Below are 14843 nucleotides of genomic sequence, written 5' to 3' on the forward strand. Positions count from 1 at the left end.
CAAATTATAGTTATACTTTGTTATATAATTTATAGATCGAAAATTGTCCTGTCAAGTTTGTACTACGATTGTACTTGATTGTTATATGATACGAATATGTAATATTCGTGGACGTGTGATGTCAATAAACTGATCGCAAGCCTTGCGCAATGCAAAACGTGTTGTGTTTGTGCTTAGTTGTGTGAAGACCGAAAACACTTAATTGACTGTAAAGATCAATGAGAGTGTGTACATTTTTTTATCAATCACAAGATTAATTAGCTAATACGTAGCGTAAACTTTGAATTGATGCTCCTAAATCGTTTTGTTTTTGTTTTATGCAATTAAAATGCTGTCGCATCAATATCGGACAATATTCTTTAAGACAGCTTGAAATAGAAAAACTAGTGTGTAAAAAAGTTTCTTATAATAACTTGAAAGCATTCCGACATTCTTGCACTTTTTATAATACCAATACATTTATATCTGCCTGATATAAAGGAGCCTAATATAAATGGTTACATCACGTCAACAGGGTGTTTATAAGACACTGTTTGAAGGTATGTCATGTTACTTGCAATTACATATACAGTCATAGTTTGTGGTAAAATAGAATCATATTGAACAAAAAACAAACAATGCCATACCGATTTGTAACATATTGAAGACACCAAAACCAACAAAATAGTACCCATGTTCAAGTCTCACTTCATACTTCATATTGTTCCGCTTAAAAGTACACGTCGTATCGATTATATTTTACTATCTAATTAAAAATGGGGACGTAAATCCATGCACAGGGTATTGTACCCAGAAAAAAAAAGATACAGCCCTATAGTGATGTAATATTCAGGCTCGGTACGAATGAAACAATGGTTTGACGAGCCCCGCCGTTCTTTTATAATCAACCTAACCCGATTTATTACACAACGTAGGACAGGAACATGTTATTATACACGATGATTTATATCTGTGTATTCTAGTATAATTCACGGTATAAAGAATCATGTCGGATTTAGAAATATACTAATTAATTTTCTTTCAGATGTCGTGCAAACAAGTCCGATGCGAATCCAAGATTCATCTAATGTTAAAAGGGAAACCACGGTCACCGCTGTAAATAAAGGTATTATTGCTCGTGTTAGATCAATATTGATGCCACTTTATTAGAAATAATTCAAGAAAGGTTTTATTTGTATGATGAAAACCGTGCAAAATAGGTTGATGAAATGTGGTATTGTATTATTGAGGTATTTGCTAAGGAAAAAAACGATGATTGAAGAAGCGGATGTTTTAAAGGCAGAGAAGATGCAACGCTAAGGCGAAATTAAAAGTCTTCTTCGACAGTGATTGAAGACATCAATGAACTGCTACTAATTATTTCTGCTCTTGTCGAACATGGAATACCTCAACAAAAATATATCATCACACAAATTATCAAATAGAAAATTAAAGATATTGAAACCCATATAATCGAGCAGCGAAGCACACATGTCACGTTCACTTTTTCCTTAGACATTTAAAACAGTTATTATCCCTTCTTAAAAAAGAAGAATGCATTTTAAATGTGTATGTATAGAGACACCTTGTTTCTCTGTGATTTAGGAAAATCACTTTGCCTAAAAAGCTACACGGCAGTTCTTTATCTCCGCTGACTAGGTTGGAACCGTTATCACTGAGCAATTTTTCAGGATATCCTCGTCTGCTTGCAGAGGCGTTGGTATTTCGCTAGAAACGAATCAGTGGTCAAGCTGTGAGCTATTTCTATGTGAATATATCTCGTCGTCAAACAGGAAAACAGGCAACCATATCTTTTAACGTTGGATCTACGTTGTTTTTACCATCAATGGTCCAAAGTAGTCCACGAGTACGAATGTAAACGGAGGTTTGTCAGGTGTCGTCTGCTCTTGGGTAAGTGGTGCCATCTGCTGGGTGATAAACGGACCGTGCTGTCTCTTGCAATTAAAACATTTTCCAATCGTCTTCTTGACAGCGCTTGGACCACGTAGTATCCAGTAATTCGCTCGTAATTCAGCAAGCCCATGGTGTCTTTCTACATCAATTGTTGTTATGGCAATGGCGAATAATAAGCTCTGTCACGTGATCATCATGGGGAAGGATAATTTGGGCTTTGCCATTATCTATGAGGAGTTTTCTTCCAGATATCCGAATGAGTCCGTTAACCAGAATTGGATTAAACATAGCTAATCTGCTATTTTTCTTCACAGGATTGTCTTTTTTAAGGCCTTCCATTTCCTGCACACAATGGGCCCTATGTACATCCCAAAATATTGCACGTGTAGCGTTCTGTGTTTCGACTGGGGCGAGATCTCCACAATTTAACTGTACTGTATCTAGGCATGTGTGTCGTCTGCAGAATACTATCAACCTCTGTAGCCAGGAAACTGCTATGAGTAACCTGTTCCAGTCAGAAAAGTGGTTGATTAAGTCGTCGATATTTATTCCGGTGTACGTTGATTACAACTTCCTGCTTGACTTCCGAGTCTTCTTCCGCTACTTCCGGTTTATTTGGTAAACAACTAAGTCGATTCATCGTGCAGCAGGTACTCTGGTCCGTCAAGCCAGATCTGCAAACTGCTAACATCATGGGATCAATGCCTCTCGATGCTAGGTCTGCGGGGTTTGATCTTGAGTCAACATAACGCCATTGACAAGGTTCAGTCATTTCGTGAATACGGCTAAGTCTGTTTCCAACAAATGTCTTGAAACGGCTTGTTGTATTGTTGATATATCCCAGTAGGATCATGGAATCCGTCCAGAAAACTGCCTGGTCAGTCAAGTTCATCTTTGATCATGTCATACAGTCTACACGACACTACGGCTCCACACAACTTAAGTCTGAGTTTAGAAGACTGTTTGATCGGGGCGAGTCGTGATTTTCCTAGTACAAGCTTGCAAAGGATCCTATCGTGTCGATCTACTAATCGTAGGTATGCACATGCGCCGTAGCCCGCCTCGAAACCATCACTGAACACGTGTAACTGAATATTCTTTATTTCGGTTTATTTCGGTTGTTATCATTGATTTATTCGAATATTCTCCAAACAAGGTAAGCTTGCTAACCAGCGTTGCCAATTGTCTTGCTCTTTTCGTGATCCTACTTCCTCCCAGCTAATTTTCATTTTGCAGAGCTGTTGAATGAGTTTTTTCGCTCGTAATGTCACTATGGTTACAATTCTAAGTGGGTTGAACATAGCACTAACCATAGAAAGGATGCTACGTCTTGTCAGTGGCTTATTAGCTATTTTTAATTTGAATGTTATTTCATCGTCATTGACGTTCCAATTTACTCCTAAAGCACGATCACACGGAAGCGCGTATTTCGGGTCGAGACTTATAACCGTAGCTGCACGTTCAGATTCCTGAATTGTATTGAGTACCGCTCTGCTGTTGCTAATCTATTTCGTTAATCTAAAACCTCCAATTTGCACCAATGATTGCAGATCCGATGCTAACTTCGACGCTTTTGAATTAACGGATTTAAGGTAGTCATCTACGTAGAAGTTCCTATTTAAGGTGTCTTCAACTTCGTCTGGGAATGTTCCCGCGTTATCACTGGCTGTTCTTTTCATTGCGTACGCCGCGCAGCTAGGAGATGAGGTGGCGCCAAACAAGTGCACCTGCATACAATAAGTTTTCGGACTTATGGAGATTGCCCCTCCAGGCAACCATAGAAAGCGAAGTGCGTCACAGTCTTCCTCTTCTACTTCTTTCGCGCATCTCTTGTCGATGTAACTTGTGACTGTTTTGGTGTACATTCATGCAATATTTTGTCGTTTAGCTTCAGTTGGTTAAGACGTGCGTGCGCCAACGCCAAATTATTCGGTAGTGTAATGTCGTCTGCTCGCCAAGGTAGTCCCATCTTATAGTGACCATCCACGCGCGACAGGGTTGAATCCATAATACGCAACGCTCTCATATCTTCAACTGACATCGAATCTTTCTCGCAGTGTGACGCGTCGTTGAAATCTGACGACAACATACGTTTAAGTTGCTGTTGCAATATAACGTCACTTGATTGACCAAAGTTGATATTCGCTGATTCTCTTGGGTGCTCTGTTTGGTTTGGTTCTATGCTGGCTCGAGGGACTGGTCCACGAACTGCCAATCCAAGTCTCGTCGGTATCGCATATGGTTCGTGGCTGCATCCGGAACGCACTTCAAGGGGTATATGTGCTTCGGGAAAATCTGTGCCAATCAATAGAAGGACTTGTTTTACTTGCACTTGGGGAATATATAGGTTTGACAAGTATGGAAACCCGCTTATGTCATCAGACTTCACAACAGACCATATATATATTGGTAACTGCTTGACCGTCCGAACGTAATTTAGCTGAACGCTGCCGCCACTTCCGGAAACAGCTCTTGTAAAGGTCGGATAGACAATACAGGTGACCATGTCATTTTCCTCTTTTTATAACTTCTTTTCGTCAACATGTTGGCACAAGAGTAAGCTTATAAAATAAACACATTGCTGTTACTGTTCAATTTGCATTTTTATAAATATAGGGAATGGTTGACGAAATAAATGCTTAATACAAATTTGTGTCCGGGTAAAGGGCGAATTTGTCCGACTCATTGGTGAATTCAGTGGGTATTGTTATTTAACTATTTTTCAATGAACATAAGCTGGGAATCAATTAATTATTTGTTGAAACGATTCATATGATATGATAGTTATATCTGCACAATTTGAGTCCCGGCTTTGATCAAAAAGCTTTTTATTATAGACTTATACCGCTCACCCGTACGACTCAATTGCGAGTTACCCTAATTCTAGGTAAAACGTTGTTGTTTTTTAAAAAAACATTCTTGTTTCGCAGTCATACGAAAGACTTTTAATTACGTTAAATATATCATGTATACCGTTTATTTATAAATCATTAGTGTAATTTAGCCGTTAGGTAACTTAATATTGACAATCCTTGGAATTGTATGTAAGACCAGTTGGATCAAGGTCAAAGTCACTGTTAGTTAAAATGCAAATAAGGTTTTGTAATAAATGGATTTAGTTTGGATGGTGTTTTGCACTGATATTGTGTGCATGTGTGTATGTAGCTTACATAAAGACCTAGCTTGAGAATCCAGTTATTTGCATAAATATCGTAAACTTTGAAAATTTGTTTCGAGGCGTTGCCATTTTTAATTATAACGATGCTGATATGTCGGTGGGCCACACAGATGTTAGCAAGAGGACACCAGCCGTGATAGTGTTTCGCGATAAAATAATCAACAGCTTCTTAATCCTGTTGGTGTCCTTTTCAAGTTCAGTGTTTACTGCAAAGTTATGGGTTTTAGTTTGCAGTGTTCGTGTCATAAATGTGTACAACATGGGCTCGTGTCTTATATTAGATTTTTCTGAAGTATCTCTGTACCTTAATCATAAATTGTGGAACGATGAATCTTTTTATATGAACAAACTGAACTTTAAAAAATAAATTCCCATTGTTTAATCTATTCAATTAAATATCGGTTTTTGTTTTTTTCAATAGTCAGACGGCATATTCAAAGGGCAGCAGTTTTCACAACTGATTGTACTTTACAAGATTAATTTAAATGATACAACTTTCAACGATCGCTATTTACATCGGATACCGTCAATGTAGCATTTTGCACTCGAGTAGTTTTTAAAATGCTTATAAAGAAAACATATCTACATTGTGAAGGACCTTCTTCAAAATTAATAAATTTTATTTATTTAGTAAGCCGAAATTGGTTTAAAAGGTTTATTTAAATGTTAAATATCTGTAATTTGTCGGTGTGTCGAATACGCCAGGTTAATATACACTTTTACCCCCCCCCCCCCAATAAGTGCTACAAAAGGTATTGGGACTGATCCTGATAGGAAAGAAGGTACTTAATTACACACTAAACGTTGTTTTGGTAAAGATGGCCGCCAAGATGACAGAAAAAATATAATCATAACTATGTAACTATCAACTCACATTTGATGATTTTAGTGTCTATACCTAGGTCTTGGGGGTCAAATAACACTTTAAGATCATCAGATATAGTGTAAGCTTATTATTTCAAACATAATTCCAACATAGCTACAACCACAGTAAGAAGGACCACAAGTCGATTACGTGTGAATAAACGTTGATGATTTTATGGCAAACGCCATAGTTTTGGAGACAATGAACACTTTGACTGAACTGTTGATATCACTAAGCAGTTGAGTAATAATGAAATCCAATGTATGACAGTAAGCTGTCAGCTTTCACCTGGTACACAATCACCTTTGCCTGTAATATTCGTCTCAAAGCGTACACTTGTCGGTGTAGTCCTCCTCGTCTTCAGAATCGATCCCTTGTGAATTGTTTGGATTGTCACAGTTTTCAGTTTTGCTAGAGCCACATACAACAGTACAGGAAATCAGGGAATCCATAGCGTCTGCAGATGCATCGAGCGGATTTACATCGTACCGTACAGTTACAATTGATGATCTTCAATTGTTCTTTAGGTGCAATATTGATTTGGTTCATGATTGGAATTTGTCGGTAGTTTTCCTGTTTCCATCCCCACTCAGTTAGTTTCATATTATTTGCCATTTCAATCTATACCATGATTTGATAGTGTACGCGTTAGCTATGACTTACGGTTGCATGTGATGTTGCTTAAAAGTGACGAATGGTTCGGCAGTAGCCAATGTCTTTGAGGAAATATTATCACGCAGTGATTCTGAGGAATCATTGTACTTGCCACCAAACAGATCCACCATCAAGCATTTGCAAAAATGTAATATTTCCTCTTGAGCATTGTTAAGAACGAGGAATGAACTTAATGCTAGGAACAGATTTTATTAATTTTCGAAATACTGACTTTTTACCGATTCCAGACATCCTTTAAGTTGAATCACAGCCTTTGCCAGCATGACAAAAGAGCAACCCATCACACACGGCGTCTCCTAAAAGTTACTTCAAACGGTAAATATTATACACTTTGCGGTCCACTGAATGTTTGTTTACATTAGAGCGGAAGTAGTCCTTTTATTGTTCCTTTCGAAGTAATGCAAGAGCGAGATCAGCAAATATATATCCTTGGCGATTAACGTTGTGTGGTTGTAAAGGGATCATTCCACTGTTGTTTTCATAATATCAACTCCTGCATCATCTGGCAACACAACGACATAAATCAATCGTGTCTGCCCTGTTTTTGTCTCGAGACAAAAAGTATTCCTTTTTGCATGAGAATTCTGTCTCTTTGGTGAAAATCACACAAGTGTACACGTTGTGTTTCCCACGTCTGTGATGTGTGTTTTCATTGATTTACCGCATTCGTTACCATCGAACATAAATGTCGCTTTTCCGTTATGCCTTAGAGTGAAATCAGCATTAGACTAGGCTATGCCGCTATACGTGTCGCCCTTTTTTCATGATTAACGAGGAAGGAAAGAGCCTCCATCAACCACGTACAAATCTGTGTCAGGTATACAGTTTATCACAGCCTCACTGAATGCGTATGCAGCATGATCTCTAATTGCCTTATGAGCTGAGGCTTGTCTGCTTTACAAAGTATTTTCTTGGCTCCAAAGAGGACATGATAATTTTGGTTCAGTGTATACGACAGTAGATAGATAGATAGATTTTTTCGATAATTAGCAACATAACATAATACAACAGTACGTCTTCATGGGAAAGACCTCTATATTTTGAAACTACCAGGAAACGCTGGAACAGATAGGGAGGACCAATATGACGGTCTTTAGCAATCTTAAATGTTTAAGTTATTCCCAAGGGTTTTGACTCTGTATTTTCCGTTAAATGTATAAGGTAAGGACGAATTTGATTGTGTTCCCAACATCCTGAAAAACATGAGCATTTGCATCTGAACCAGCCACTATCACACCGGCAATGTCTTTCAGAGTAGAATCAGCTGTGTAGGGTTAGCAGGTTGCAATCTTTGTCGGTATTTTCTCGAGATCAAGAGCATTTCTTTGGATGCGCGCCTCAGTTGAGTCTTTGCGTTGTGGACTTGTTTTATATGACAGGTCTGAGAAATAATGCATCGCACTGTTGTACTAGAATGTTATAGTACACATGTTTTGCATTTCCTCAGTCATCCCACTGCCAGGAGTTAGACCACCTGTGCTCTTAAGAGACCCCACCAATTCTTGCTCAATTACAAGATCACTGCCTTAACCCAGCCCAGCATTCATTGGTCCTTAGAACAACATGAACATCATCGACGAATTTTCGATAAAGTTTTGAATGATTCTCCTCTGCTGCTCATTTGATGAGGATAGGAATGAGCAGATCGATGATAACTGAAGTGTCTAGCTGCAGCAAAAACGGATAAACAATCAGATACCACTTTCAAATGCATCCGCCAACACCAAGTGCGGCTTGTCTTTGAGATTTGGAAAGTTCATGTTTCTTCTTCTCTGTAACCGTCTCGATTTTGATAAAATCTCAGAACAAATAGCAGCTGCTTGTCTCGCCCCTGATCGAACAGTGCCTGAATTGCGAAGTAGTCCTGGGTCATTTCTGATATTAGCTGGTTGTATAGGCACATGTCTACAAAGAAATTGCCCCACAAAGCCCTCTGGACGGCTTTCCCTGTAATAATGTGTATAATTGCATTTTCCATTCAAGTATGTTTTGAGACCGTTTCCTTTCGTGAGGTCTTTATGGCCCCAGCAAGTCAATCTGTGTATGAAAACATCTGATCATTATAACACAGTTTTAAGACAACTCTTCGTCGCGCATCAATTACGATTTCGGCAGCCTGTCAATATAAGGCATGGTCCAACTTTACAATGATGCGAAGGTTGTGCTTTATAACAAGGTTGCAAGCAAAGTCTAATATTGATAGAATGTACGATTTGTCCTCAGAGTACATATTGATCATGGGCAAGAATTTGACTGACGACTGCCCAGTGTGCTGGCTTCCCTGATGCAAAATATTCATTTTTCCCTACCAATGTGCTGTTGCCTGCCTGAAGCGGAAGAAGGTTTCCAACACAATATCGACCCCTTGTCACAATCAAGAAATCGTGACAGTTCCATGAATACTACCTTATAAGCATGTTTTTGCAACCGGTACTCCAAGATAGGAATATGTGTCTTATTTCTAGTATTTAGCTATGAGGTCGCGGAATCACAAAGTTCGTCCATCATGCCATGTTGGATTTCTCTGTTAGGTAATAGATTAACATACCTTTTTATTATCTAAATGCGTACTTTGCCCCCAGAACATTAGTTCAGACAAGTATATCATGAAACTTGAGTGGATTGTCACATAGTTATCATCATTAATATGTTGTGGCTGCCATCGATGGACGCCATCTTGAAGAAAACAACTTCATGGTGTCCGATTTTTGTAAACGTTTGATGTTAAAATGACACTCTACTTTACAAAAATAAGATAAAATACTTTTTAGAGCATTTGTTTTGGGGGAAATGGATGGTGTTCTTTCATATAATACCCGAATAAATTGATACGATATCGACAAAACGGACTGTATCTAAATAATAACTGAGTAGAACACGACAAGTTTTGCCAGTTGTCGATACAGTTGTTTGTTATATCTCCATTCTCAGTCCGAAAACTGACGTAAATAAGGTCAATAATACCAAATAGATGCTTTCAATCAGAGTGTTATATAATAAAATATTTCAAAGTATGCATAAATGTACGAACTATCTTCAATGTTCGAACGATCTTCAATATTGGAAATGAAATGTAAGCGCAATGCCAATCATAGTTAGTAGAATCGTTTTAAGACACATTCATTAAAACTGTTGATTCTACGTAAATGAAATCCGCTACACTATATCTAATTTATTAGATACTTATTCGTTTTTAGTTTCGTATTTAAAAGAGCTTCGTACTCCCTTCATAAAACAAAAGCATGTTAATTAAGGCACTGAATCAGTTGAGTCTCTAATCGGATAATAGTAATTTGTCAAAATAACACATTGAATGTACGTTTATGAGTAAGTAAGAGATGTATTTATCCGAATAAATGACAAGTACATCGAAAAAAAGCATAACAAAATATATCAAAAGCTTCTTGATAACAGTGAACAACTCTGGGAAATATCCATCTTAACGTACTTAAATAATTAGCAATGAGTACAAACATATTATATATATTAGATTATCAAGTATTATTTATGTTATTAATTTGTTAGTATTTACATATTATAATACATGCATCTCATAGACAATACAACAAAATATGAATAAATCAGAACAATAAAAATCCACATTCGCCATTATTTTTCGGATAAAAGTAACATACCCCACAATGTCTATGACATCTATAAATGAGTCAAACTTTGATTCATATGCTAGTTTACCCTACCTACTTTTTTACGTAATTTTGTGAATTATAAACGTATGCGATTTTGCCCAATCCTACGGTTTCTTTTGAAAATAGACAATAGAAAACGGCGGGAACAAATGCTCATTACAAAAATCAAATCAGTGACCCCCTGTTATCGAACATTAAACATTGTGAATTACTAGATACGACATATACGTATACCATATTTTCCTGACCTATTTAATTTGTAAAAGATCACTGGAGTAATACCATATTTGATCTACTTATTTAATTATATTCTCCATTAGTTATAAAGTTAATCATACATTTTTTATTAAGGTTGTTCAAGTGACAGCGCTAAATCAGCTCGGATTTAACCAGTCACCATGGAGTTGCTCGTGTCCGTAGATATCAAACAGACTGGAGATGATAAGGAGGTACCTTTTCTCTCTGGGCTTGACTTTCTACAAGACGGGAGACTGGTCGCCGTGGATTACAAGAATTGTAAATGTATCGTAATGGATGACAGACTAATTAAACTGGGAAAACCGTACAAGTTCAACACAATCCCACTTGACATTGTTTGCTTGTCTCAGTGTGAGGTTGCAGTAACGACCTATGATAAGACAGTGTGTCTCCTGTCCGTGAGTCCCGACAATGTCATCAATCTGACCAAGAAGATAAGCACATCCACAAATGTCTTCTCCATATGCTGCATAGTCCCAACAAACATGGTCGTAAGTACATTCAATGATCCACGTCCAGTGAAAATGATAACAAAGGGCGGTGTGGAGTCTGACTGTGATTACGTGCTGTTTCAAACGTACAAACTTGATGAGAGCAATTGCACGTATGTCCAGTCAAAGAACACGTTGGTACTGACTGACAGGAAAGCTAACACTGTTTACATGTACGACACTTTTACGGGCACGTCTAGAGCTATCACTAATGAGAACATTCAGCAACCACGTGGTGCCTGCGTCGGACCCGATGACACGGTGCTGGTGTGCAGTGGAGCTAAGAACTCGATTGTGCACATGACTGTTCATGGCGACATTATAGGTAACTACCCAGTGGATACGAAGTTGCCGTATACCCTGTGTATGACTAAAGATGGGAGCAGATTGGCAGTATCGGGTTGTGGAACCGCGAGGAAGTTGATAATGTACACATTATCATAAATGACATTATACGTAGCTATCAAACATACCTACAATCATGCATATGTTACGTGTATAATTCTATTTCATTTTTGTTGTAATGGACTATCCTTGTTTATGCGATGTGGTTAGTATTCTTTGTAAACTCGACAATGTACGTACGCATCGTAGTGCATACTGCAACTACATTAATGATACATTTCAACAAAATACAAACATGCGTGTTGGATAAAAGGTTAAATTGTGTACTGTGCGCAAGGTTATAGCAGAAACTTCTAACCTCTGATTGATGTAAAACCGAACCTTTTCATTAGTTACTCTCTGTTACTTGTGAAATAATTATTGCATAAACTCGATTTTACATATCATTCTTAACATTGTATTTACCTTAGAAATAAGTTATATTATTATAAACATTATAAAAACACAGTTAAAGTACATATTTATATTATTTGTATCAATATTGTTAAAATTGAAAATTACTCAATAACATAGCCAACATGGAATTTCATTCAATTGATATAGGTCGCTTTTACCCACTTTATTCAGCGAATATGGCCTTGTCTTTGGTACACATTAAACAATTTGTTTACAATGGTTATATACTGGCTTGAAAATAGCATTCAACCTCCAAGACGCATATATGCATCTGTCCTTTCAATGCATAGCACTTATTTGACATTGTCGTACAATCACCTTTCATCCAAATACAATTATACAAATTACATTCAAGTCACTGCAGTTTATACAACTGCTGTTGGTGTTGCATTGTTATTCATTGAAAGAGAAACTTAGCGTGGTGGTTGATATTTTCCTCGATAAAAGTGGCAATGAAATAGTAGATGTTGTCGTAAAGCTGGAATGAAATGATGGGGACTTATATGAGCTTACACAGGTTGAACATGAGATGTTGGTAAAACGTGCATGTTTTCTAAGAGAAGCCAAGTGTCAATCAAATGTGCAATTGCTCAATAATGTTGCTTTTCCCAAGTGACCTTGAGGTTTTTTTTGCTCTATTGATCTCAAAATTGATACAGGCATTCCTTCATTAAAGATTTACCAGCACACACACGATCATACGTTTAAGGAACTTGTCCACAGATTGATGCAATTTTCAAACAATACCATCAATACGTTTACTATTAAAGCTCTTAAATAGTCATTATTAAGTTATTAAAATGAAAAAAAGTAGAATTAAATGTTTTGTCTTCCCCTGGATTCGGACACTGGACTTTTGCAATCAAAAGGGAACCCATGACCTTGACCTTTTAACCTCAAATTATATAGGTGTCTTTCTTTAATCCCAAGTAACAATTATACCAATTTGACTGATGTGCGTCAACGAACTGTTAATCTAATATGCAAAAACAAAATATTTTACATTTTTTTGTAATATCTTATGGCCTCAACCAACTGTACAGCGGACGGGTGCACAGCAGAATATCCCTAATATTTTTACGTGGGGCATAATAACAATAAAGTAAAACAGAGACAGTCAGCATAACGCAAGAGTTACTTTAATGGATAATTGTATGCAAGGCGATATATGTAGTGGTACAGATTATACAATTAATTTCTTTAGCTTACAACTTTAAAACTCTAAAAGTTGTAAAAACAAATAAAAACAAATAACTATGCGGTTACCTCGTGTATCCTCAGATTGATTGGCACAATATTGGACGCACATGCGGCTGACAGTTTGCCAGGCAGGAGTTGTCCTTTCATATAGAAGATGTCTGCCTTTCTCTGGTCAACAAGCATATTCAGAGCAAGACCAGTGTACTTCTTCACCAGTTCTGTGGAATCATACTCCTGTGGACAAATATATCAAACACTTGCAATGACATGTCGTTTTACTTGATTTATCATTCTTAGACATATTGGTATACTTTTTAGCTGGATGATGATGATGATGACGATGAGGATGATAAGCAAAAGCACAATGCTTTGATGACAAAAATGATTGTCATGATAAAAACAGCAAAAATAATGGTGACCATGACAATGTTGATTTACAAATAATTAATTTGGATCAAATAATATTAAAGATGGGTCACTTGGACGTACTTATCTCAAATGAAAATCTATATGCCACTTATGCTTGTTCCATTCAATGTTTTCCTGTCAAGGCTTTGAAAGCCACCCATATCACGATAGAGATGCATCTTTTTGTGCTATTTTGAACTTAGGATCGTAATATCTACTTAATGTATATGTAAATATATATGTACATATAAAACATTACTTAATGTAAATCTTAATAAATATGTGTATATTAAATATTACACTTCTTGACTCTAACTTTTTGTTTCGTTATTTCGAGTTTTTTCTAAGTGTAAAGTTATTTAAATGAAATATTTAAGGAAATATTATTAAAGTTCTGCAATGTTGGAGCTAAATGTCTACTAAATATTTATTTTTTTCTTGCCTTGTTTAACGTGAAGTTGTCTTATGACGCATTCTTTGTTTGTTACCACATAGTTACCATTGTTATAAATATACAGTATAGTATTAACTACATGAACCATTGTTTTAATGGAAGTAACTTAGAAATGTATGCCTCCTTGTTTGATATGTTGTATATTATTGTATTGTGCCTTGCCATATGTTTACTTGGCCTATAGAAATTTTTCTAAATTGTTACCCATGAATAGATTATTGCATTGTTTGTACGCTGCAGCCACAACACACTCATCCGTTATTGGTATTGGCATTGTCTCCTACCGTTGCGTGACGATATGTTTTGCGCCTTGTAAAATGTGCAAATGTCTTAAATTTCCTTCCGTTGCGTGACGATATGTTTGTGCCTTGCAAGATGTGCAATTGTCTTATAAACTTTTTTTCTAAATTATTACACATTAATAGATTATGACACTGTTTTCACGCTGTGGCCGCAACACACCCATCTGATATAGGTCAGTATTTGTATTATTTCCTTCCTGTTTGTGTGCTCAGCTCTGTGTTTATCTTGAACATCTTGAAATAATTGTGTATGGTATGACAAATAGATATACTCTGTTGCTTTTTCATATCCCTGTTCAAATAAGTTAACTTTCAAAGAATATCCCATATTGTCACACATGTACATTTGTTTAGATTGATGTCTACTAGTGTACTTGAACATTGTACAGTACCACTCTTCGATTGACTGCGATGAACACAATCGCTACCCACACATGAACGGAAAGCAACGACCCCATTACTTAGTTTTATAAGTGTGTATTTAGAATATACCCAAAATGACCATTATGTTTTCTAACAAATTATTGTTTCCTATGCTCTGCTCTTGCTTTAGCTTTTCTTTCATCATTCTTTCCTCTCTACATCCGTTCTGCAGCAACGTCTGTGATCAGAGTCTTAAAGACTACATTTTAAGACGTGAACAAGCGTATGTAGGTAAACAACGAATCATG

At 36.8% G+C, this 14843-nt stretch overlaps 2 protein-coding genes across 3 annotated transcripts in view; one reads left to right on the forward strand and one right to left on the reverse strand.

The window, feature by feature from the left end:
• LOC127835420 (uncharacterized) overlaps positions 1 to 13669 on the forward strand; it is a 50929-nt gene extending 37260 nt beyond the window's left edge. For both annotated transcript variants that reach the window (XM_052361844.1, XM_052361846.1), the window contains 2 exons: positions 1025 to 1105; positions 10610 to 13669. In XM_052361844.1, coding sequence (XP_052217804.1) covers positions 1025 to 1105; positions 10610 to 10647 — 119 coding nt within the window. In that variant the 3' untranslated portion in view covers positions 10648 to 13669. The remainder of the gene's footprint in view (positions 1 to 1024; positions 1106 to 10609) is intronic.
• Positions 12206 to 14630, reverse strand: LOC127835909 (S-formylglutathione hydrolase-like). The gene is made up of 3 exons (XM_052362329.1): positions 14565 to 14630; positions 13075 to 13242; positions 12206 to 12286 (listed from the first exon to the last, which is right to left on the reverse strand). The coding sequence occupies exons 1-3, from the start codon at positions 14628 to 14630 to the stop codon at positions 12206 to 12208; spliced, it is 315 nt and encodes a 104-aa protein (XP_052218289.1).
• Between the last annotated feature and the right edge of the window lie 213 nt (positions 14631 to 14843).

Source organism: Dreissena polymorpha, chromosome 6 (genome assembly GCF_020536995.1).
Source record: "Dreissena polymorpha isolate Duluth1 chromosome 6, UMN_Dpol_1.0, whole genome shotgun sequence".
Lineage (NCBI taxonomy): Eukaryota > Metazoa > Mollusca > Bivalvia > Myida > Dreissenidae > Dreissena > Dreissena polymorpha.